We start from the raw sequence: 18,235 nt of genomic DNA, 5'->3' as shown, positions 1-18,235 counted from the left end.
GTTTTAAAAGTTTGTATAATAATATCTATATAAAAAAATATATATATTCTATATGTGCGAATATATTATAAAGAGTATTTCACTAATATTTTAGCATATATTTTATGATTATTTGTACGGTTATTTAAAAAAAAATTAAAAATCAAAGACATATTTAAAATGTTAGAAATTTATGTTTATTTATATATTGCTATATTATTATATAACATTAAAAATGTCAATATACATTTATTATATTATACAAAATATGTACAAAAAAAGATTATTTTATACTTATATATGACTTTAGTATTAATATTTTTAATATTTCAAGTGTATATATATATATGTATAATTAAATGTTTTCCCGAAAGAGTGAAACAATCGCATGTCAAGCATAGGGATCCGAAGTTTATGAGAGTAGTCCTGCTAGTTACACTCTGTACGATCTGCTTCCCTTTAAATTGGTGAAAATAAGGAGTTTGCGTGTTAAAGGGTCTTTCCCGTTATTCCGCGTGTTCTTAAACTCTAAAGCGCCCTCGAGGCGCTCCGTTGGACTGTTCTAACAATGGAAGAGAAATTTCATACTCCCATGAAGATCGACTGTTCGGAACGCAAAAGTTATCTGACACTTAGCATTCATAAGTGATATTGAACATAAAGTAAAATAAAGCGATTAGTCTTGTGATCTACGCTCCTTTCTTTATGTCAAATTGCTGATGTAAAGAAAATTTTACTTCAACGCTTTAGGATAGCTCCAAAATATAAAAAATGAAAATATTTCGATTGATTAGATATTTCATTAAAATAACAATAATAAAGTATATACATACTTTTTTTTCTCTTTCTTCCAAAGGCAAAAGAAGAAACAATAGGAAGTAAAAATTAAAATGTATATAAGTTAAATTGCAATAATTATAATAAAATGATAGAAAATGCAATATGTTTATCCATTATGATAGAAACAATTATAAAATTAAAAAATATTTTGTGTAAATTTGAAAAAAATTCTAAAAACGTTTACTATTATTTTATTCCCAATAGAATAGAATATCGATATACAAAATAAAGAGAGAGAGAGAGAGAGAGAAAAAAGAAAAAGAGTTTGAATTGAGTTGAAATGTATATGTATCCATATTTCTTAACATCCCTCTTTTGTAGTGAAGTATATGCTATTCCATAGCATTCAAGTATTAAAGTTTGATTAAAATTGACGAGGTGACTGTCAAAGAGACGACCTTTCTCTTCTCTGATCTTACATATGATCTTAAAATGCCCGAAGCATCGGAGCCACGTTAAAAATGAAAGATCACTCTTTTCCGACTTACGCTTTGTAGTCGGCCCTGCGGCATCGCTGTCTCAACATCGAACTTCAGACGGCAAGCTCTTGCGTATATCAAGTTCGTAGCTTCCGTTGAAATGAAATTAAATTGAAAATTCAGGACGCGGACTTCTAGACGCGGCAAAAGTGAAATCGTTAGTTGCTTGCTAGTTATATTAATTATTCCAACTTTTGCAGCAGTTACAATCTGTCGAAAAGAGGAATCTTGAAAATTGTATTACATGTAATTTTCACTTAAGATTCGAATTAACTCGCGCGTTAAAGAATTGTAAAGCAGTCCGTTGCCGTCTGCTTTATGTGGAGTTATATTAAGCCGCACGGAGAATGGCTTCTCTGAGAGATCATTCGCACGCGTCAGCTCGAACAGCGAGACTGATAAAAAAGTAGCTTTTCGCTTTGTCTTGCTGTCGTAGAGCGAACTGATAGACGTGGAGGAACCGCGTCGTTCGTCGAAAGCAATCGTCGCGGCGCGTGAGCGGAATACTCGCGTGAACACGTAACGCAACTACGTGTCCCGCCGGCCGTGACGACAAGTCGTTTCTCTCCTCGTCAAATTGGCAGCTCGGCAATACGTATACGTAAGGAGGTATTATCAGGAACGCGTCTCTCAGCATTCCCTATAGGACGTTGTTACACACTAAGATGGATAATGAAATCCAAACGAATGTCCATATGAATGTACGGCGCCATGTACAGGATAATCAAAAGAAGATAAGAATAAGCGGGAAATAGGAAAAAGAGAGAAGGAATGAGTTAGAGTACTAATTTTGAAATAATCTTAAAAGATTTAAATATTAATTTTGTAACAATTTCAAAGAATTTGTAAATGAAAAGATTTTAAGACTTTGAAGTCATAAATTCTAGCCATAAAATTATTTAATTTTTGTAATTAAATTATTTAATTTTTGTAATTAAATTTAAATATTAATATCTGAAGAGAAATTAAAAAAAGAGTTATTCAAATTAAAGCACAATCCTTAATGTAGTTCTAATATAGCTGATGTATAGTGATACGTTTATGAACTTCACTTATGGCGAACGACAATCGTTATGCAGTGCGTTTTATCATGCAGAAATCCAAGAAAAGTGCTCAGTGTCAGGTAGTTTGATGCTCTCATGCATCTTCGATGAAGCTTGCAAGATGCCTCGGGACTTCGCCTTTCCCTCTGTCCCTCCGTAATAAAATTTGAATCGATCTCTTTATGACAGTTGAAACGACGCTGTCATCTTTAAATTATAAATCGAAATTTTGAATACAACTTGGTTGCATAACTTATGCGATTAAATATGTATTTAATCATATAGATTCCGTAAATGATAAACTGTAGAAAATATACAGTTATATCATTATTGAAGATAGATGTGACAATCTGTATCAAACTAGCAAATATAGATAGAACTTACATCATATAGGGTATTTTCTGTTTGCGAGTAACGTAAATAATACAATTTATAATTTTTCTACAAATCTGTATTTTTATGCAGAATCAATTGTATTAATAATTTTAAAAAATTTTGTTAATTTCTTTCGAATGTATTTTCAATTTTATTTCTTATTGTTTAAGAAAAGTAGTTTTATGTTTGTAACTCTATTTTTCATAATATAAATATGTTATCATGCAATATATTATTAAATATATTCGCGAATGTTAATAATATTGAAAGTCTTAAAATGAGTGACATCGCAATTGTAACATTCTCAAAGCATAAAATGTCAGCAATGTTAAAGTGTTAACGTATCTAACGATGTTCTCGTTTGAGAGATTGACACATTACGATATCGCAACCTTATCTCAATGACGATGACAATATTACGCAAACTAGTAGACTGCCATTTTGAGTTTCATCGACTGGTCGATTGGTAAGCGAAATGTAACGATTTCTCGTCATATCTGTTCCGGAATCTAGAACAAATCCTCCAGGGTCCCTCTAGAGTTCCCTTAAGCGTACTAGAATGTAACGATGTTGAGCAATGTCATCACTTAATAACTAAAACTCAACTTTAAGCTAAAGATAAATTTTATAATTATATAATTTTATAATTATATATTTATTAGAAATAAATAGAAAAATGTTACTTTTAATAATAATAATCATGAAAATAACTTTTAACTTAATAAATATGCAAGTAAAAATTGTCAAAGATATTGTGACGTGAAATATTTCTTATTTTATTTATATACATAAATTTTATGTATATCATTATTATAGCTAATATTCTTATTGTTAGGCTTTTACCAATATTTTTTCTAAGAGTTAGAATAAGATAAACAATAAGTTAAACTGAGATTAAAGTTAATCTTACATTGGTCATTTTTTGTCAATCACAGAATTTAAATTTATCATATAAATAGAAAATTCTCTATTTTGTTTGAAAAAATTGAAAAACATGAAGCCTAGATAAATTTAAATTACGAAGGTGAAAAGGGAAATGGAATCAGTCAGTACAGTAGTGCAAATTTCTTTAAAATGCACATAATTCTTACTGATGAATAATTGTATTTTTACGGAAATATGAAACACATTTAAATATTAGATTTAGGATAATATTTTTAGCCATTTTTAATAACAATGAGTAACGAATGTTTATTAATTCTGATATTATATAAGATAGATTATATGACAGTCCATAGAAAATTATCTGTTACTTACTACTAAAAACAGCTAAATGTAAGCCAAAATATTTAAGTATGTACTGTAAATATAATCATTTAGAATTATGCGCACTTAAAGAAATTTGTGCACTGCGTCTACTTAATTAACCCTTTTCACTTTTGTAATTTATAAAAAAAACCAGTATTCTCTTATAAAGCTCATCTTGAAAAAGATTTTTAAAAAAAGTATAAAAATTAAAGGACCTCCTATTTTAATTGTTATCATTAAAATTGTTATCATTAAATATCATAAAATATCATAAACTCTAACAATCGGGATCAACAAAATAATACAGCAATGCTCTCTGTCTTAGAGAACTATCGTTCCCTTATTTCTTTGTCTTAAGATTCTCGTATTGTTCGATTTGTCGCGACTCGAGACATCGGACAGACGCAGGTGTTCCATATAGATAGCAACCATTGGCAAAGGGCCAATAAAGGCACCTACCTGTTCCCTCTCCCGCATTCTCCTCATATTTCCTAACGCTATCCTACCGTTCTCAACTTAGTATCCGAGTATCGATTCTGAAGCTATCGCGACTTTTCATTGAATTTTCATGCGTCATTTAAGAGGTTTTTCTTTATCAGTTCTTTTTCTCCCTTTTAAGGGATAATAAAGAAAAAAACAAAAGTATCATAAAAAATTATGTTATAAAACATAAAAAAATACAATTATACAAATAAATATACAATTTCTTTATTATTAAATTCTTATAATAAAATAATCGGAAATGATAGAATATTTTTAAATGAAAAATATTTTTAGAAGAATATGTAATCAATATAATAATACTAACATATTATAGGGAATATTAATCTTTCTTATTTGAAAATAATAGAATAGATCAATATGGATTACAAATAGCTACTGATTTTAATTTATATTAAAAAAAATTATTTATAACTTTTCATTTTATTTACTAATAAAATAACAAAAACAACCTGAGCTAATGAGAGCGCGAACGTAGATGCGCAATAAATCTTTCTCAAATAATTCTGTTAATTCACGATGTGTTGATATCATCTTTATTTGAAATCTTGAAATCTTGTTTCGATTCTCTTTGGAATCTTCATCAGTAATCTTTTTAAACCATATACACAACTAAACACATTTTATAATACATTTTATGTAAATTTGTTTAAACTTCATCCAATCTATCTGGAGTGACGAATATATCTAAGAGACATTTAAATTTAAACAAATTTACATAAAATGTACTATAAAATGTGTTTAGTTGTGAATATTAATATATTATTCAAAGTTTCATGAAGAAAGTTGGCGATCATGTGGATAACATTATAGTTTTGGCAATCTGTGCGAATGACTCTACATTGAACGTTCACGAAATCTAGCATGGTTTCCAAGGAGAATCGAAACGTTCAAGATTTCAAGATTTCAAATAAAGATGATATCAATAAATCGTATGGATTAACAAAATTATTTGTGAAAAATTTATTGTGCATCTCCGTTCGCGCTGACTCTCATTAGTCCAGATTTAGGTGTTTTTGTTATTTTAAGGAGAGAGTTCTTGTTTAACATATTTATTTTTTACTAATAAAAGAAGTAAGAGCAAGATGAGGAATGGAATTCTGTTCGAGTTTTTCGCTTGATATGATAATCACGATTTATTCTTCAAAGCGCTCAATTTTTTATACATCATACAAAAATTAGGTATCCATCGCTGTTTATTAAAGTTACGAGCATATTTAGCAGCAATCTTAAACACGATAAATCGTTCCGTTAGCTCATGTGGAAATAAAACATGCCGGATTTAATGAGCTTCAATTTTTTTGCAATTTTATTCTTAACGGAGGTGCAAAGTGTTGAAGCACCTTAACGACGAGAATCCATTCGATCGCGACAGTAGTAGAAGCGGGGGATGACCATCTGCCGGAGAGCAACCGAGGGTGAAAATGCAGAAAGAGCTTTCTGATATGAATTATTAGGAAATTGCGGACGTGTTCGCTATTCCCAGATTTCTTGATTTTCTGTCCTTGTTTCTTGGCAGCAGAAAGTTTCTAAATTTTTCCGCATTCTCGGACGATTGCTCCCTTGCGCGATTAATATGCGACATGCATAAAGAATTTCTAGAAAAAAATAGCTTATGTAAAGCTTTAAAAATAAATTTCTAATGTCTAATAAAAAGAAAAAGATGTGAAAACCTTTTAATAACACAGTGTACAAAAAAATCATAAGTACAATAAATAAAAAATTATAAGTATCAGAATTGTTTAACCTTTAATTTATTTATTTTATTTTTTATTCATTTTTTGAAGACTTATATATATGTTTATTTACAGTCTATAATTCTCTATAATAATTTTTGTATTTATTTAATTATGTTTATTAAATATTGTTTTTATTTAAATAAAAATACACATTATAAAGAGGCAATACTTTTAATTTCAGAAGTTTAAAGATCTATCGCATAAAATTTGGATAAGCAATGACCATATTCATAGATATTGCAGAAGCACCCGGTACATATCCGTCAGCATAAGATGGTGACATTGAATTATTGTTAACCTGGTAAATGCAGTCCGGCAGCTGTCGTCGCGTTTGTCGCTGAATGCGACAAGGCATTCCGGTAAAATATGCGAATGCATAATTGAAAAACGGCGCGGAGCGTTGAGAAACCACGGCTTTTTCACCGTTTCTTGAACTGCCGTAAGACGGGATTAAACTGCACCCGTCAGGGGTAACTTAGCGCCATACCGAATAAAGATCGTATCATCGGTATTTTCTTTCTCAGGAGAGTAATTCGTCAGCTTCACTTACGATATATAAAAAAGTCCGAGATTTATCTTCACATCTCTTGCGCTAAATCATCTTCGCCGATTCAGTTTAATTCTGTTTCGCGATGCTAGAGAGTTTCCTATTTTTAAGCCTTTTATATGAGATAAAAGTGATGTAACATAGTCGTTTTAATATAAATTAATTATTTTACCTTCAGACGAATAGAAAATGGATTATTCAAAAGTTAAGTTTTGATAAAGAAGAAATATGTTCCAAAATGTAAACTAATTATAATAAATAAAATAATAATGCATTTTTAATAATACATTACTTTAAATACGAAGCGCCACTATGGTCTGAATGTTAAGACGTTGAACTCTATATATATATTCATATAAATGAATTAATTTCAGAAATGATAATTGTGTACCGATATGGTTGTCAATCAATCTGAAATATTAATAATAATCCCCCAAATTTCCCAAATTTAATCTTAAAAACTTATTGCGAATTACTGTAATAAACTTATTGCGAATAATATTTCAGATTGATTGCGTTGAAAGTCCGACAACCATATTGATACGCAATTATCATTTCTGAAATTAATGTATTTAACATGAACGGTGTTGTTTCCAATCTTATTATTTTTAATAATGTATTACTAAGAAAAAATTTCTTAGATAATTAAAGTAAAAAAGTATGAAATATTCGCAGCATTTCATGGATTTATCATCTATATATATAATTCGTCTCAAAGTTATCTCAAATATCAGTTTGATGAAAATTGAATATTGAATTAAAAATATAATTGAATTGATTTAATTATTTAATAAAAATATTATTTGGCGATTTAAATTAAACACGATTTAAATATGCAATTCGATTGTGTTTTGTAGATATAACCAAAATTAATTGAAAGAGCGTAATTGGCTGCACAGAATCTAAGAGCACGTGATATCGATATCAAATTAGGTCAAATTATCGAACAATCACAGTCGAATAATCACGGGAAAATTATACAAAACGAGTAAAAATAATCGCATAGACAATGGGTACCAAAGTTCCAATTAAAGACAATCGATACTTGTTCCTGGATAGGGATATTCGATTGCATCTGGCTGACAAACGACTAGGTGATTCGAATAATGATTTGAGCGAGATATTCCAAGTCGTAAAGTTCTGCACGAGCTTCGAATAGCATAAATCCCGCTCGACGGTAGATAGAGAGAGCGTGGGAGTGTAAATGCAAGAAGGGAGGGGAACAGAAAGTGAAAGATGAGAGAAAGTAAGACGAATGCTGCTCTGCAAGAGAGAAACGAGCGATTTCCAGTCGCTGGAACAAAGACGGCAGTCCTTCGCTATATTAGCAAAGTTTTATGACGTATGTAGCCGCGACGTGCAGTCATCGAGGGAAAATGCAAGTTTCCGTCCCTCTCGCTCGACGATGCAGTCCGCTGCTGTTACGAGCCCCATGAGACAAGGCAGACAGAAAAGGAGGGCGATCACATTGGGGATTAACCACACGGGCCAACTGCCACTATGGGAAACTTATGCGAATCTGAAAATTTTCAGTCACACATCCCGTGCCGACAAATTCATAATGGTTGGATATTTAATCATTCTACTTAATGAAGTGCTCTAAATCTTGAAATCATACATGGAAAGAATGATTTTGCTTTGAGTATCTAAAATTTAGCCAGATATAGATCTGACAATAATTTTGTTGGACCATCGAAATAACTATGTAAGATGTTCAATACAGTTCAAACTGAATACTAGAATGTCAAAACTTTTTGCAGCATTATATCCGATTTGCTCATCATATCCAAGCAACTTATATAATTTTAACAAAATTATTTTTAAATCTATGTCCAACGAAATTTTTGAGACTTTAGCAAAATCATTCTTTCTATGTACTAATTAACGAAAAGCTAAATATCTAAAACTTTAACCAGATACGTATCTGAAAATAATATCTAAACTTTAGCCAGATATGTATCTGAAAATAGTCTTGTTAAACTATCAAACAAAATAATTAAATGTTCAATATGGCTGCTAGAATATTAAAACTTTTTGTAGCATTGCTCATTATGTTTAAATATCCTACAATTATTTTTATAACAATTATTTTTAGATCTGTATTTTTAAATCTGTATTTAATTAACTTTTTAGATACTTCAGCAAAATTGTTCCTTCTGTGTGTAGGAGTAACAAATATTCCATTTAATATTAATATTAATACACAATTTGTATATAAAAGATTAAATTATTCACCTTTATTAAAATATATAGAGAATTTTGAGAATATCGCATAGAATTGAAAAGAAAGGAAAAAAGAAAGAAAGTAATCTACCACACACATTAATGGTACAACAATCATCTTGGGTCTACTTCATTTTCTAAACTCGCCTTTTTCTTCGCGATCGTTGCTTAGCGCGATCCTCGGATCTCATCGGACGAGCCTCAATCTATTTATCTATATATCTATCGCATGGGTCGTCTAGTCGACCATTTCGAATCGAAACACGCTATCTCTCCCGCTGGCAATGGCAGAAACGAATTCTCGTAATCCCGTCAGACGTTCTCCGTCGAGCCGTTATTTAAAGTCGTCCAACGGGCATTCGATGAGCGAAGTTATCAGCCATAAAATAACTTTAGTTATATCCCTGCAATTCCAAGATACGAATTTCTTTTTCTTTTAGCTAAACACATTGTCTAATTATTTAAATTTAATTCATATTTAAATGTGTTAAATGCTAAATCAGTTATAGTAAAAATATTACGTTATTATATAACAATATATGTATTTATTATTACAGATTATTAATTTGAAATAATGTTTTTTTTTCGTATATCAAATCCAATATAATACCTCCATTATATAAGAATATGTCCCATGTATACGTTATTAGTAGGTATAATGTTTTATTCTATATGTCAAATCCGATTAAAATATCGCTCTCCATTATACAAAGAATTAATATTCACAGATTATTAATTTGGAATAACATATTTCCTGTATATATCAAATCCATAATTAATTTCCATAATTCACAACTCTCTTTCTCTCTCTCTCTCTCTCTCTCTCTCTCTCTCTCTCTCTTTCTCCTTCTCTTACTCGCTTTGATATATTTAGAATTTGCTGTAATCTTGTGTAATACTTATAAGATGACGTTGAGAAACTTTCTTAGCGAAACTTTCAAATCAGAATCAGTGTTTAATTTTTCGTCAACTCTGTTTTGCATCAATCGACGTGACGTTTTGCTTCGATCTGTATGACGTGTTAAATGCACGTCGTTTTCTGCTCGCGGCACGCATTTTACAGTCACACAAGTTCCCGAGGCGATTTCCAATCTGTGATAAAGCGCCGGTCCATTTGCAACTTGATGGAGATATTCTGGATTCGAATTGGCGTGTTGTTCGATCTATCCTTTTTTCGTGCGAATTTTTTGATGTTGAGAATTCGTTATAATAAAAATCCCTTCCGCCGTTCAATATTCGCAGGATATATGTTCGCCGAAGAGAAAATTTCATTATTGCTTTTCGATGTAATCATGTTCAGAGTATGTGAGTCGTGGGTCAAATATGTTAAAGTAAAAGTATGATCCCGAGACGCAAATGTTAATACATAAATAGTGCTTAAATCTAGAGAGTTTTTTAGTTCATTACTACTACGAGATCACATTACTTGAGCACTTTATCCGATAAACGTGGAAATGTCTTTAGAACATAAGGACTTCTTCTGAACGTTTTTAAGAACGTTTTTAATGTTTCTTTGAAATCTGTATTTTATGCGTTAATTTCGTGTTTTTATTGTGGTTTTTATCTATAAATCAAATCATTAACGTTCTTTCGCATTTAATTAAAAACCTATATTCTACTAATAGCAAATACATCGTTTATTAATCTTTAAAGTACACCTTCGATAATTATTCTATTATTCTTAATTAATATGTGTGTGTGTGTGTGTGTGTGTGTGTGTGTGTGTGTGTGTGTGTGTGTGTGTGTGTGTGTGTGTGTGTGTGCGCGCGCGCGCTACCTGTACATACATTTTCTATAAATATTTAAATTTCATAGGACAGCTATTATAGTATAATTTAAAATATTTAACACAATTGCATCATGGATTATTAAATTTATTAAGAGGATATACTCTCAATTAAAAATTTCAAAAAATCGATTTTTCAAAAATCACATTTTCTTAAAATATATAATGTTAGAAATATTCTCTGTTGAAAATTTCAAGTTAATCCATTATATTTTCACGGAGATATTATGATCTTGAATATATGTCCGAAGCGCTCCTATCAGTCTAGCGCAAAGAAAAGAAGGAAAGAATCATCGGCAACAACAAATTGATATTTTAGAAACGTCAACTTTAAGAGAGGATGTATTATATGGTCCTGAAATAGATGACTCTGTGTAAGTTGAAAAATTTTTTATTTAACTTTTTTATTTAATTTTTATTTAACAGTACTGTACTTGAAACTTTAAAAGCGTATTTTTCAAAACTATATTTTCAAAATCGGTGACCAAAATATCTCAAAAACTGCATTGACCAATCTGAAATTTTACATGCATTCTTTAGACATGTAAACCTAGTCTTTAAGCAAAGGGTTTTTTTCCAATGCATTTTTTTTTTAATAGACGAAAAATGTCCATTTTTTTTTCATGAAAATTGAAAGTTTATCTTTGAAGCTGCCATTTTGTTGTACTTTAATTTTTCAGAATATCGAATGATCAAAGATAATTCATATTAATTAAATCTATTCTAGATAAATTCATATATTAACTAAATCTTCCGAATTTTTTCATTTCAGATAACCTGGTTTCGAATAGCAGTGGTCATCGCAAACGCATTTTGGAAAACGGTTTTCCGGACACTAACTATAACATATTTATTTATTAATATTTTTACATAAAAAAAAATTTTGTCAAAATTGGTTCTTTCGAACATAAAACCTTTATGTACAAATATGTACATATACTTTTCTAAAAAAAATTCTCGAAGATTTGTCTTTTTTATTTACTAAATATTTTTTTTCTAAGCGATTATTTTCTCAAAGTTTAATATTTTTCAAATCCATCATTTGATCAATCAATTTATGATACAACAGCTTCAATCTATCGTGTTCTATAATTTATAAATTCATTTTATTAATTTGTAAAAATTATATTCGGTCGATGTCATACTTAAATCACAACATCGTAAATCGATCATGAATCACAGAGTTTTAATCGCCCTGTGCGCATTATAAGCGAACGCGTTATATGTTTCGGACACATGTAAGGCTGCATTCTCGCGTGCAATAACCTGGAAATCGATCGACGATCTGCACCCGGCTGCCGAGAGATCTATCGTGGCGCGAAGGGTGGAAATTCGGCAAGGAACGAACGGATTAATTGCGATAATTCCGCCCGAACGACGCGGAGATTCGTCGAGAAATTAAAACTTTCGCGAGGACCCGTTATCGCCCTTTTGCACCGACTTCCCGTCGGTTGCACGCACGCGCGTGTATCGAATCGCCGTCGTTCACGCGATCAGCTTTTCTTACTGTTGGAAAGACCCTCAAAAAGGCCTTGCAAACTCTGGAAGTACAATCCTACACGTAATGCAAACACGGTAAAGACTTAAAAGTCAACCTATTCACATGCTTCATAAATTAAAAGAAATAGCAATAAAATACAAATTCACCAGGAAGAGATTACATCACAACATTAAATCGTATTACAAATTTAAATCGGATATTACATTGTCGTCGTGTACTTTAATGCACCATGTTATAATCTTTCAAAGTATTATAATAGCAATCTACAAGGTGTCTTATAATGAGTAGATAGAACAGATAAATTGAATCAAAAAGTTCTGTATCATTTTATGATTTTCATAATAATTAATAAGATAACAATTAATTCTTTAATGTTGTCAAAATTTATTTTAAATAGTGAAACAATATTGTTAAAAGATTTTTTAAATAGAAAAAAATTTATACTAAACATAACAATATGTCCAAACATATTGTTATGTTTAGTATAAATTATATATTTAACATATTTCACATATTTAACAAATTTATGAGGCTGAGGTATCCCGGACACGTAAATAATAAAGAATTAATGAAATACTAATAAATAATAATTAATAAAGATTCTCAAATGAGCAGTTTGTGTAAAGAAATTAACTCTTTACACGTATTCGCGGTTGCTAGGAGTTCGACAAGATGCTTTGAAGTAGAGATTCTCTAATCAGAGTTTTCTAATAAGAGAATCACTTTTTGATTGAGTTTTTCAAGTGAGCTTTTAAGTGATGATGATTATCTACAAGAATGACAGCTAGTTTTAATATATTATATTGAAGCGAGAGAGGTAGAAGTGACCAACTTGCATAACATTCACTCTTGCACAGTCCTCCACACGTAGCATAGCAAAGACTTATTCTGATATGTATAGACCTCACTACTAGCACTACTGTATAAAGTGGGATAACATATCTTATCTCACTTGCAGAATGTTGCCACGTTAAATACGCTCTTAGTCAATCTCTAATTAGAAGAGCTCTATATGAATGGTATTGGTTTCGCAGGAACGGCATCATGTAAATTGTCATTTGTAAAGCACACCTCCAAACATCTCATCGCGATCCTAGCAATCATAAAAGCCTAAGATTGACCTGTTTTTTTATGCGAATGCATTTATTTGGGGATTTTCATTAATTATTATCTTATTAATTATTATCATTCATTAATTATTATCTTTTAAGAATATTATAAAATTTGAAAATTGACCAACTTTATAAAATAAGTAAATCAAATTTGTTTTAATTTAATGATCTTGACTGAAGAATCAAATTTATTAGTAAATTCAGAATATAATAATTTGAATAAATTTGTAATGAACTTATGATGGATTTGCGAATATATGAACCTTTATATAAAAATACTTGAAACAAAATAGTTGTTATTTGCGTACAGTATTTTTCTTTGTGTAATGTTGAGAAATTAGAATCATACATCTCACGCAAGTAACAAATTATTTTAAAAAACACTATATATGCATACATAATGTAAATCATTGCGAAATTTGCAAAATGATATTTCTTGATTTAATTTAATCTGCTTTACTGCTTCACGCGAGATATCCTGCATCATGTTAGATGTGATATCATATTAGATTCAAAATATTATGTCATTTACATTGAATAAAAAAGTATTTGTAGAGTAAGATAATTAAGAAGATAACGAATAAAAGATATAAATATTTCTACTTAAGTATAAGTCTTATACATATATATTTTAGATCAATACGCATGTTGTAATGTACAAAGTTTTAAAAATGTACTTATAGTACGTCGCGTTAAGTCCAGAATGTAGTTTTTAAAAAAGTAATGACTAAAAGCTCTATTTACTCGAGGCTTTGGAAAAGATAATAAGTAGTATAATAAGATTCTGTCTCTTTTAAGTGTGTCTTCCTTTGTCTCGCAATTTCTCAAAAATTTTTGTGGCTTTATCTAGCTCTCGCACCAAGGTATTCAATTTTCTCCATGCAGTGCGAAAAGGTCCATTCGAGATTCGCTTACCTTGACGCGTAGCAGGTGTTGCAGACTTTGAGCCTGGCTGCTATTTAAGGGTGGATTGTCGGTCCCGAGTCGTGCCACTGCGATCACGTTTTCTCGGGTCGCATTGTACAAGAAGAGTGTGCATACTGTCTGTAAATGGAAGACACGGGAGAGTTGATCTGAGAAGGTAGATACGTACACTGGTGCATCAATTATGGCGTCCCTACAATTATGGCGGCTTTATTAAATTCCGCGCAGCCCGATTTAGTTTTTAATCGACGCGCAATTTGACGAGTCATTACATTTCTTATTGACATTTCTCATTATCGGGATTTCACGCGCCAATCGGAGATGCTGCGCATTAATTGCATTCTGGGAATTTCACAGAACGCTCTCCTTCGCAGCCGAAACGACGCGAGATGTAATAAACCTCGGAATAATCGACTGATTTTAAATTCTTTTCTGGGTCATTGAATTTGTGGCAAGTTGTGCAAAGACAATCTCTCGATTTTGGAATTTAAGTGAAATTTCCATCGAGCCGTAAGCCGCGCGTACGGTGTTAATCAATGAGTGATAATTTCAAAGTGTCATCTAGTCGAGATTATAACGATCAATAGGAACAATGTGACGGCAACGCCTCACCTGATTATTGACTTCCTTTCTCATGAAATTATCGAGAGATGACACCGCGTCCAGCACGGTCACATTGTTGTACTGCTTCAATAAGGTCTCGTCCTTCTCGCTGTATCCCAGGAACATGAAAACCCCGTGCGGTATACTATATGTGTCTGCGCAGATAATACAATGCTAGTATTATATTGTGAGAAGAGAAATCGTTTTCTGTCGGATTACTCGAAAATCGTCGTAAAATCAAACCACGGTCGAGTTTAGAAAAAAAAAGAAAAAAAGATTTATTAAGTACATTTAATGTAAACATATAAAACATATAAAACATATAATAGTAGCAGAAGCTCTATTATATTTATTATATAAGCATTTTCTTTATATTTATTGAATTGATTATTATAAAAACATTCCTAATTTGCCAGAATTTAAATTTTTTCTGTACAAAATAAAATATGAAATAAGATATTCCTATAAAACTTTAATTAATTAATTAATTTTATAAAGCAAACAAAATCATAATCGCATAATTATATCTATATTATAGCTTATAAAAATAGCATTTAAGTCATTGATTTGTAAAGAGTTCAATGAAAGTGTTGTCTAAATAATCTACTGTAATTTAATGACATCATAATTATGAGAGAGATAATTACTCACCGGGCGAAGGCCGCATGCATATAAAGCCGCCGCTATAACAAAGGCAAGGACCTCGATGCGCTTGATAGGCTGGCGCTTCATGATTGTAGAAAGCGAAATCCGTCTTACAGGGTAACGTTTCGACGCACAAGGTATTGCAAACGAGTTGTTCACCTTCAGCACAGACACACAGTTCTGAGCATTCGGGCTCGTCTTCACGATAAAGCTGCGTAAGTAGAATACATTGCAATCAATACTTATATCCATATGTATTTCAAAAATGACAGCCGCAAGTATAAAAATTGTTACTTATTATAAGTATATAAATAAGTTTCGCAATTTTTTTTTCTAATGAAAACACTTTCGTGATGTTTACATTGAATCTACGTATTTTATGTAAACTATTGTATATAAATAAAAATTTATTGACATGATATCCACATAAATGTCACGTCGTGATTTTATTGCACAATCGAAATAAATTTTCCTCGAAGTTTCAACATGAATTTTACGTAGATACTTTTATATAAATTTTAATACACATATATAATCCACATAGAATTAATGGGAAATATAATGAATGAAATATAATGGGGATAGAACTAGAAGATAACAATACACATGGAATTCATGTGAATAAATTTATATCAATTTTTATTCTATGCAATTTTTCTATGTTGAAATTTTAATATTTTGATAACATGTTATTCATGACACATTACATATGGATATTTTAAAGAATTTTTGTCCACATAATTCACGTAAAATACGTTGACACGAGTCTATCCTCATCGAGAAGATAAAAAGAATAAATGTTTATATGAAAATGTATTGTACTATTTTTGTGCTTTGAATTCAATTCTGAAGTTACGCACACGTTATAAAACATCTTATAGGTGATGTACTGGACATATACTGTCAGTACTAAAAATCTATCACGAAATTTATCTAACAGTTGATTCGTCTTTTTATTTTTAAGAGATATTCTTTGCTATTTGTTTTTATCATTATTAAAGATATATTTGTAATCAATTTTATTGAATACCTTGTCTAATCTGTTTCTTTATTCTAAATTAAAACAATATTTGTTCAATCTGAGAGGATGATATTAATAAATTAATTCTAAAAAGATAAAATAAATGCTTTGAATATAAGGCTTCTAAAATTCTTTATTAAAACAAAGAATTTAAATGTGTGACCTATTCTTAAAATAATAAAATCTGGAATAACAAAATTTTTTTGTGAAAAAGAAAATATGGGAAAATTTCAAAATAAAGCAAGGAAAAAAGGAAAATTTTGGAGAAAAAGAAGAGAACTATTGTATCACTTTGATAGAAATATTTATATATATAATAAATAAATATTTATATATACTTTGAGAATTGTAGAAATGAATTAATTCACATTTTGACACATGGAAGTTAAAAGTAAAAATATGTTATTTAATTCAAGGGATTATCATTTCTTCTTTGATATCTGATAAGTGTAAGTCTCACAATTTATTCTGGTTGCTTGAGTGACGTTTTTATTCACGATAAAAATAATGAAGCAGGCAAATGTGCATCTTCCTAGAGTTCATTTTCAATTAAATTAATAAAAATGTTGATTTTTTAACTATGTTATATCAAATTGTTATATCAAATTTAAAATATAGATTAATCAATCTTACTAATGGAAAAATAATTGTGTGCAAAAATTTAAATATGTATTTGTTAACACTATTTAAAATTAACTCTGGAAACTTATTTATATATCCAGTATATGTGTACATAGAATTATATATAAAAGGAATAATGTACTGTATATAGTACATTCCCAGTATATGACACTAATTTCTCATAAATACCACATTTTAAATTATTACAACAAAAAAAATTATGTTTTATCTGTGTATATTTTCTTCAGGTAACAATCTTTATTTAATTCATTAATCGATAAATTTCATCAAAATAGAATCTAGTAAAGATATAAAAGAAAATAATTAACATTAAATGTCATAGTTATTTCCCTCATACAATTAACTAAGATTTTTTAAGTTATTCTTAGAGTTAAAGAAATTTCTCATCAATAAGAAGAGTTAAAGAGATATATCGCGAAGTCATGAAGAAGTCATGGGCGATTTCCCTCTTCCGTTTCTTTACGGTAAAAAATTTGCTATGCACTGCGCAGTAAATATCCGATTTTCGCTGACACCCTCGCCCACGCTTTCCGGTATGACGTTCACGAAAAGGTTTCACAAAATCCACGCTTTTTCTTTTTTGTCTTGCGAGTATCGACTCTCGAGGGTGATGGCAGTGAGCGCTTTACGTCGCGACAGCGATCGCGGGAGACTTGGGAGATTGCGAGTGACTCACCCTTTTGCCCTTGCCTTCCCTTATGTATTGCTGACTGTGTGTATTCGACCTTTGAACCACGCAGAAGCCTACAAAGAGAGTGACGTGAGAAGCTGTCTTTTTCGCCAGTTTATTTCACCAGTCCTTTATAAACTTCTTTTTCCAACGTATCTCACCCGGAGGCGATCTATCTAATTTGCTTCTCGATGTGAAAGAAATTAAAAATTCCTTTTTTTAAGCTACTGATAAATAAACGAAATTTTATTTATAAAAAAATGTAATAAACAAAGTTTTATTTACAAAAAATCAGTTTGCTTAAATTAAAAATAATAATATAAATAATAATATAGGATACATAGAATGTATAAGACA

The 18,235-nt window shown here is 30.4% G+C and overlaps 1 protein-coding gene across 1 annotated transcript in view; it reads right to left on the bottom strand.

Annotated features, from left to right (window-relative positions):
- Window positions 1-18,235, bottom strand: part of LOC108688661 — a 343,834-nt gene that overhangs the window by 10,432 nt on the left and 315,167 nt on the right. Inside the window, exons 13-16 of the mRNA XM_018194993.1 lie at window positions 17,885-17,952; window positions 15,552-15,756; window positions 14,910-15,055; window positions 14,289-14,417 (exon numbers count right to left, since the gene is read on the bottom strand). Of these exons, the coding sequence (XP_018050482.1) occupies window positions 14,289-14,417; window positions 14,910-15,055; window positions 15,552-15,756; window positions 17,885-17,952 (548 nt within the window). The remainder of the gene's footprint in view (window positions 1-14,288; window positions 14,418-14,909; window positions 15,056-15,551; window positions 15,757-17,884; window positions 17,953-18,235) is intronic.

The sequence above is a fragment of the Atta colombica genome, unplaced genomic scaffold (genome assembly GCF_001594045.1).
Source record: "Atta colombica isolate Treedump-2 unplaced genomic scaffold, Acol1.0 scaffold238, whole genome shotgun sequence".
Lineage (NCBI taxonomy): Eukaryota > Metazoa > Arthropoda > Insecta > Hymenoptera > Formicidae > Atta > Atta colombica.
The sequence above is the reverse complement of the archived record's forward strand: the minus strand, read 5'-3'. Positions and strand labels throughout refer to the sequence as shown.